Raw genomic sequence first — 8,811 nt, forward strand, 5'->3', positions numbered from 1 at the left:
CATTCCTTTTTCATTAGTTATAGTGGAGGAAATTAACAAAAATCCAATTCTGATGCTGGTGTACTTTGTTCCTGCCTCATTTCTTAAGAGACATTTCACGAATGAGGAATTTTTCCATATGGTACATCTAAATTATCTCTGCCTGACTTCTGAGAGGCCTTTGAGTCTTAGTCTTGGGGAGTCATCTCCCAGTCTATACATATGTATAAACAACTTTAAAGCAGAGAGCAGCACAGGGTACTCTTGATAGAAAGGGCAACGAAATAATGACCTGAAATGGAAAGAATGTGATTAGCAACAGTGACTTTAGCTCCCCAGAGATTTTTGAATTCTCTATTCCAAGCTGGGAAGTTAGCAGTTTAATCCTTATTTACTTAGGCCCTGCACATTTGGGATGGGTGAGCAATTAAGAACACCCCATTTGGTCAATGCATAATGATTTCCTAATATTTAAAGGACACCCCTTTAGCATCTGTAAATGGAAATGTCTACGGAGATTCTCAATCATTCAGGTCATGGTTGTTCTAAAGGTGCTTTTTTCAAGAGGCAACTGGACTTTCTTTGTTTTTCCTTGAAAAAGTTTCGCTTCTCATCTAAGAAGCTTCTTCAGCTCCGGAACTGGTTTTTTTTTTACTGTTTTTCTTTTTTGCTTTTTTATTCAGGGGTTTTCTCTAGAACAAAATACTATAAGGATGCTCTTAATCAGCTTCAAGCAGACCCCTTAGCCCTAGAAGCACTTGGTGCTCCCCCTCTGAAAGTTCACTACATCAGCTTGAGAGACAAGAGCAACTACGTTGATAAGTCAACAGCGCAGGTAACTAGCAGATACATTAAGAGCTGATGGGGAAGTAAGGAAACAGGAGTCATGACAACAACAAAAAAGTTTCAGTTTGACTAGGTTTATATGATGTTTTTAAAGTCAATGCAGAAAATGACACTATGCTAGTAGCCAGATTTCCAGGATTCCTGAAAGTTTGAAATTATTATTGAGCTATTATTCAGTAATTTAAAACAGTAGTACTTGTAGTTATAGTAGTAATAAAAAATTACCTCTCATATTGATTTTATTGTCCCTAAATTTGCGAAAGATTACCTTGGCACAGTATACATTTTATGGCAGTACTACCATGACTTTTAATTCTTTGGCTAGGACCCAAATCATTGGATTCAACACTGTTGATATTAATTTGATTGGAAAATTAACAATAATAACCAAAGTATATGAAAATCATTTGCAATTGTAGGAAAATGAAATTGGTTCTTTCAGCATAACTTGTCCATCTAACAAGGAAGATTTTAGGTACAACTGAACTGGAAGTGCAGCAGTGCTGAGATTCACCACTCAGTGGTAGAATATATGTTTGCATTTAAAAGATCCTGGCCTATGTCCCCTACTAATTTCTTTTTTTAAAAAAAATCTCATAGCAAGATATCCTTCTTAGGTTTCAGGAATTATGTGAGTAGACTTCAGTCAATAGATTCATTCTATATAAGCCTAATTTGGCTTCAACTGATGTGGATGGATAATTTGCAAATGGGAAGAACCTCTTTGTCTATATCTCTAGATATCCATGTGATGAATTAGGTGCTGATTTGATTAGATCAGAATTCAAGAATGAGGATTTTTATTCCTCCAAATCCTTCTGAACTCCCTATCAGCTGTGTTAATTATGGCTGTTAAACATTTGGAAACAATTGGATGAAGACACAATTCCCACCATTGATCTGAAAGATTAAAAAAAACTTCATATAGTCTTCCATTTATGACTGCAGTTGGAATCAGAATCAGTAAGGGGGTTGTTAAGTGAATTGCGCCTGATTTTATGACCTTTTTTGTCTTGGATGTTAAGCAAATCACTGTTAAATGAATTTGGCTTCCCCCATTGACTTTGCTTGTCAGAAGCCAGCTAAGAAGGTTGTAAAGGCAATCACATGACCCTGGAATGCTGCAATATCTTAAATACACATTGGTTGCCAAGCACTCAAATTTTGATTATGTGACCATAAGGATGCTGCAACAGTTGTACGTGTGAAAACCAGTGATAAGTCACCTTTTTCAGTGCCATTATAACTTTAAACAGTTGCTAAATGAATGTTTATTAAGTGAAGGACTATCTATACAGATTTTGTAGAATTGGAAGTCCTCACTGCAGTCATGAAAAGTACTCCATTTTGGGGTATTATAGTGAAAAATGGGAAAGGATAGATAGATAGATAGATAGATAGATAGATAGATAGATAGATAGATAGATAGATAGATAGATAGATAGATAGAATTTATAGTTCAGCCAGCTAAAGAATTAGTGTGCGTATAAACTCAGTGTGTACATGTATAAAGAAGCGCCTGTGTATTAAATCAGATTGAATGAAGATAACTTTTGCTTAAGACTTTTCAGACACTGCATTTAAATCTGAATTAAGAATGTTAACTTCAAAAGGATTCACATTTGTGAAAGTTCACCAAAAGGATTTGTTTTATAGGTAAAAATACCAATATCTGGAAAAAAATCAGGCGGTTATCTTCATGTTATTTCAGAAATGGATTTTTCTCTCAACAGGTAAGTTTTAAAAGATAGTGTTTAAAAAATATTGGATATTTGAACAAAAATATTGGATATTTGAACAATCATACTATGTATAATAGTTATTCTACATTAAATAATGTACTATATTTAATAGCTTTAGAAGAGGTATTGCAGTTTGATTAAAAAATGGGTAATGAAACTGATAAAGTTCAGAACTGTGTATATCTTGCAATCTATTTCTATATCCACCAGTGCAAAATGCTGATGTAAATAAAGACCTGTTGTTAATTGGATTGCTAATATAGACTTCCAAAAGTGTTTCATGTAGTGGTCTACTACATCTATCTACTAACATAGGTTCTCACTGATTTGCATCTAGACTGTATAGTTTCCTCAGATAGTAGGAATTTATCCATTGGGAACCAGATTGGGTGATACAAATAAGTATTTTTTTAAAAAATATTAATTCATTAGGATTATCAACAATTTAAAGCTTTTCTATAAAATTAATGGCTTATCCTTAATAGTATTTACCTAAATGACCTAAAACAAATGATGTATTGGGAGGATTGCAGCAATGAATTATTCTAGATTAACTATTATATTTCTACCATGTTCAGTTATATAATTTCTAACAAATTTTTGTGTTAGCTGGAGTCTACAGGAAGTCACGCTACAGCTCTGCAATGGCGACAGAATTCCAGTGTATCTTTCTTCTATGAAGACTGTTTCTAGATAAAAGATGTAATATATAGAACTGAGTTGTTGTTGTCATCCATCATCATCATTTTAATATTATTATATTTGTATTAGTACCGGTATATTGAAATTCCATAAACATTCTAATGGACATCCAAAACATATAAATCATTTATTATTTAAAGTTTAAGGCTGCTTGCCTTCAGAACTACATTGAATGGCTTACAATTACAAATGTAAAAGAAATGTAAAATAAGATTACATATGTTAGTGAGAAGAATGTAGCTGTACAGAAGACACAATAAAAAAACCCCATGGGGATGAAGTTGACCATCATCCTTGCAACCAAGTACTTAACAATTTGCAGAAAGTCAAAAGGGTAGAAGCTGTGCAGGGGCTATATAATTCCAATGGGCAGGAGCCATCACTGAGGAGGTACACTTCCTGGCTGCCACATAGTTACACTGCTTAACTGACTCTGGGGTTTAGACTAAAGCAGGTGAAGGCATATAAAGGCATACTTAGATTTTAATTGGCTTGGATTTTTATATACTGAATGGTTTTAAAATAATTTACATGTATTCCACATGTATTCCACATTAGGGCTGTGAATACTTAAAAATAATTTGAGATTAATGTTTCATACTTTGCCTGAGCACAGCACCTGTCTACTATTCATTAAAGCAACTATGATTTTCTGTGGTGTTCTCTGGGAGCCTGAAAAAAGATACTAAATCATATTACTGAGACAGGATATTAAAATTGTTGTGTATTTTTCTCATGTGGCAGCTTGAAAAAGGAATGACTGCTTTAATTAGTAGCCAAAAAGTGCTGTACTCATATATTTTTGTAAGATCCAAAATGTTTTCTCTAATAATTTTTGATTTCAGGTGTCTTATAAATGAGCCAGAGTGGTTTAGCAGGCAATGTGTTAGAGCAGGAGACTCAACCATGGAAACTCATTGAATAATTTTGGGCCATCAAGCTATTTCAGCCCAACCTGCTTCACACAAATGTAATGTAGAAAAACTGGAGGAGACTGTGCTGTATATATTGCCTTGAGCTCTTGAAGGGAGTATACAAATCTAACAAATAAAAATAAATAATTAAAAATAAATAAATGCTACTGTCTTCAACACTGCAATGCACTGTACAGTCAAAGAATAGGCATGAATTTTTGAAATATAGTATGGTGTATGGTTCATAATTTTTTTAAAAAAAGCTATTCAAATGCTAGGAGTGCAGTGGCTCACCTGATTAGGACGTGTGCTAACAATTAGCAGGCTTGTGTTTGCAACCCATTGCTGACATGAGGTTAGGTGAGTTCCCATCATATGCTCCAGCTTCTGCTGACCCAGCAATTCGTAAATTGGCAACTGCAAGTAGATAGATGGGTACCACATCAGTGGGCATCTTAATGGGTACATGAAAGAGTCCCCAACTGGGTGCTCCCCAGGCAATGGTGATGTTATTGTTCAGTCCTTCAATCAATTGCTTTGGTGCTCCTAGCACCACTGTAGCAGTATTCAGTTGCTATATTTTCATCTGTATCCCTCTTCCACAATTAATAGGCAGGATTTACTATAATAATATGAATTAAGATTTTGAATGCCTAATAAAGTCATAGAATATATTAATAAAAAAATTATTCTGAAAGGTTTCTCACTTTTCAGGAGAGGTTCAAGTCCAACCCTATCTACCATTAACAGCATTTTTGGGATTGTGGTGAAATAGAAATATGTTTAATAAATACATTCTGAGTAGTTATGCATCATACAATGTACAGCCCAAAATTTCTGTTGCTAAGCAGCTAAGTAAATTTTACCCATTTAACAACCTTTCTTGCCACAGCTGTTAAATGAATCACTGCAGTTAAGTTATAACACAGTTGTTAAGTGAATCTAACTTCACCATTGACTTTGCTTGTCAGAAGGTCACAAAACCAGATCAAATGACCCTGGGATATTGAAACCATTGTGAATATGAACCAGTTGACAAGCATCCAAATTTTGATTATGTGACCATAGGGATGCTGCAATGGTCACGTGAAAAACAGTCATAAGTTACTTTTTCAGTGTCATTATAACCTCAGTCACTAAGTTAATATTTGTAAATCAAGGACTATCTGTATAACTTTTAGAAGGAGAAATACTGAGTTTTGTGCTCTTGAAAATAAAATATTTTGCACAAATGCAGTGTTGCACTTAATATGTATAAGCACATACAAATTGCCCTAAGGGGGGAAAATAGAAAGTTTGTAAATGGCCAAAATATTGCCCTTTTAGACAAGCTTTGGACCTGTCCTCCATGCTAACATCAACCATGTATCATATTTACAAACACATATGCTTACCTCTAGGTATCCAACTTTAAATAAACATTTAGTGTACTGATCTCATAAATTATGTAAGGTTAAGACAGTAAAACCTTTCTTACTCAAAGATAGTTCTACAGGCAGACCCACATTTATGTAACAAATTGATATGGCTGTCCATCTCACCGAATATAATTGGGCAACATAAAAACATTAAAATGTGACAGCTATTAAAATCTTCAAAAGATAAAAGCAAGATTGCAGAAGAGCATCTATCTAAATATAGTATAACCATTGTGCAAGCTAACTATGGGATCCCCAAGATTATTGGAAAAACTATATTTTGTGAAAGTTTAGCAGTAAAGGCTCACTTCACCTTGTGGGGAGATGATGTTCTAGAGCACGGGTGTCAAACTCGCCGTGTCATGTGATGTGACGTGCGACTTGTACATTGCTGGGGTGGGCGCAGCCTCCCTACGATGCAACCAACCCGGGGGCCAGCAGTTTGACACCCCTGTTCTAGAGAGCTGGATCATAGCAGAAAAGGCATACTGTCTGGGTCTCATCAGAAAGAACTATTTAGCAGCTGAGACCCACAGCATATCCCTCTTGTTAGATTTGATGGGATGGGTAGATATGTGTTCTGTTCCAGCCTATTACCAGCCCTGTTTGTGTGTCAGGGACAACCCCTTTTTCCTTTTGACAAATTAATAGGCTGGGAAAAACCCAACCCAAGTCTTTCAAACAAAAAAGCAGCAGAATATTTTCTTCAATAAATGATTCAAAACATCAAACGAGTCAACAAACAAGTCAAGAACAGACCAAGATTCTCTTTGAATGTCTCCAAATGGTTGCCTTCAGCAACCAGCACCACCCACACCTTCCCCTTTTATTATCTGTCCTAAGGCGTGGCTTCTCAATTCCTTCTCCTCCTTTCACTGAGTTGCCTCATAGATTTTCTCTGCTCTGCTCTGCTGGATTGCCTTCTGCTTCTAGCGTCTCTGAACAGATTCAGCTGTGACTCCTGAGTCCCACCCCTCCTCCTCACACAGCTGAGCCTCATGAGCAACACGATTGGAGAGGCCAGGCTGAGAGTCCTGCAGTGCATCAGAGCCTCCCTCAGACACTGAAGGCTCTCCAAACCCCTCCTCTTCAGGTTCCTCAGACTCAGCTGCTGAAAGCACAGGCTGACACTGAATCACAACAATATGATTGTGAAGAAATGGCAGAAGATTTGGACTTTTAAGATTTACAAAATCTGTTAATGTATCCATATAATAAAGTTGAATTAACTCATCATGTTTCCTTCTTGTCTACTTGGGAGACATGCTAGGGCTACATGTAACTGTCCATGCCACATTCTGCATAATTTAAGTTTGGATATTTTTCAAGGACAGTCCCATATATAGCACATTACGGAGGTGACCAGGGCATGAGTGGTTATGAGCAGTCTCCGGAACCAAAAGAGTGCAACTGGTGCACAACACAAACCTACACAAAGACCATCTTAACCATGAGTGCCACCTCCTCATCAAGCAGTGGTCACGAGTCTAGAAGTGCCGCCAGATTGTGTATCACGTCTATTGGGAGTAGTTCTAGTACCAAAGGAAGTCCCAGATCCAGAAAGACAAAACTTAAAACTACTGTTTTCCCAAAGTTCACTTGAAGCCTATTGTTCCTTTTCTACACCCTTGAAGCCTCCTGGCACTTAGACATCAACATTGCCAGGGTGGAGATACATAATTGACTTTCATGAGCACACTGATACTTTACCCCAAAGCAATGAAACTTATCCTGTGGCAGATGTTAAAACAGGAATGGAGAGTACCAAACCTTGCGGCATGCCACATACCAATATTCTGTTGTCATTAAAGTTGTATCTAAATTCATTTAGTAATCCAAGCTCAAGGAACAATGGGAATGCGAAGCTACCCTTCCTGCCTTGGAAATATTTGCTAGTCTTGGCCAACTTATCTCCCATAATACTGATTGGAAATAAGGATAGTTTGGTCTATATCTATTCTTAGTCATAAAATATTTTGAATGACCACTAGTATAATTTACAACATCATTTTCTCAACATTGTTGCAAAGAGGACACAGTATGTCGGGGAAAAGCAAGATACATTGCTTTTGTTCCTTCATTATTCCTTTATTAGCATAATATTGACCTGCCTCTGTGAATATTAATCTAATTGTAATACTATATGTTAAGGACATAATTAAACTAAGAAGAAATATCTCTCATAATTAAAATAGTGTCTACCTTTTAAATGAGGAACTTCTGATGTAAAATCTTTATCCAGAAAAATTTGATCACACTGCATTGCTTTCCATAGAATATACAAGCAAATCAATGTTTTTATTAAAACAAATCCATTTTTAACAATTGTTTTGATATTGTTTACAAAATGGGAACAAATATCAAGAGTAATTCGCTTTTCACCTAGTTTCTTCTCCACTCTCAACTTGATACCAGTCGGGAGGGGGCAGTTAAATTGCATCGGGTGGGAATGTAATGCCAAGAATCTGTCTGCAGATCGTGAGACCCTGCTCCTCCCTTCAAGGCCACACTGCACAGGTGTTTGAACGGTCCAGGCAGTTCCCATAACAAAAGAAGTGTGTGATTGGACATTGCAATGGACTGAAGGGGATGGCCAAATGGGGGATTCAAGTTTAATTACGTAGACATTTAAGTGGGAAATTCAGAACTGGTTTTGTCTTTTTTTTACCAATATGTGCTTTCAATAAAAAATTTAGTTTGGGGAAGAACTATATCCCAGGAGTTCCTTTCTTGGATTTGCTAGCTGGACATTTGACACTTGCATACATATCAGAGAAAATATTGTATTACCATTATCAGCTCAAGTAGCATAGCTAATATTCTGGAAATCAATTCTTAAGCTTCAACTGCTAATGCTTTTCAGTATAATTATTGTCTCAATTACAAGCAAATCAAATAGTTTTGGAAGCCCAATTTAGCTATGAAGAAAAAATAGTACTTTTTATAATTGAGAACTGCTTAGTAAACTTTGCAAGGAAAAAGGAAGTGGAATTAAACTAGGTCTAAATGAATCCTTGTGAATTCCAATTACATATTGATGCCTCAGAGAACAAAATTGTCAAACACAAAATTTACCCACTAGAGAAAAAAACTATTTCATCTTATAGTAATGAATTTGATGAAATGAATGACACAACTACAAAGTCAATTAGGAGCTTGGCATAATCTCATTGATTTTTTGAACTTTAATATGTAATAGACCATTTAAAG

The 8,811-nt window shown here is 35.9% G+C and overlaps 1 protein-coding gene across 1 annotated transcript; it reads left to right on the forward strand.

The window, feature by feature from the left end:
• The first annotated feature begins 412 nt into the window (after positions 1–412).
• COA1 (cytochrome c oxidase assembly factor 1) lies at positions 413–5,309 on the forward strand. The gene is made up of 3 exons (XM_083378326.1): positions 413–814; positions 2,482–2,558; positions 3,177–5,309. Exons 1-3 carry the CDS (start codon positions 479–481, stop codon positions 3,262–3,264), a joined length of 501 nt encoding a protein of 166 aa, XP_083234452.1. The 5' UTR covers positions 413–478; the 3' UTR covers positions 3,265–5,309.
• The last annotated feature ends 3,502 nt before the right edge of the window (positions 5,310–8,811 follow it).

The sequence above is a fragment of the Vipera ursinii genome (assembly GCF_947247035.1).
Source record: "Vipera ursinii genome assembly, chromosome: Z".
Lineage (NCBI taxonomy): Eukaryota > Metazoa > Chordata > Lepidosauria > Squamata > Viperidae > Vipera > Vipera ursinii.

Excerpts from the sequence above, each read along its gene's own strand:
- COA1 (XM_083378326.1), top strand. The coding sequence starts at position 479 with ATGGAAATGTCTACGGAGATTCTCAATCATTCAGGTCATGGTTGTTCT. Across the intron at positions 815-2,481 it reads TTGATAAGTCAACAGCGCAG|GTAAAAATACCAATATCTGG; the intron begins GTAACTAGCAGA and ends TTTGTTTTATAG. Across the intron at positions 2,559-3,176 it reads ATGGATTTTTCTCTCAACAG|CTGGAGTCTACAGGAAGTCA; the intron begins GTAAGTTTTAAA and ends TTTTTGTGTTAG.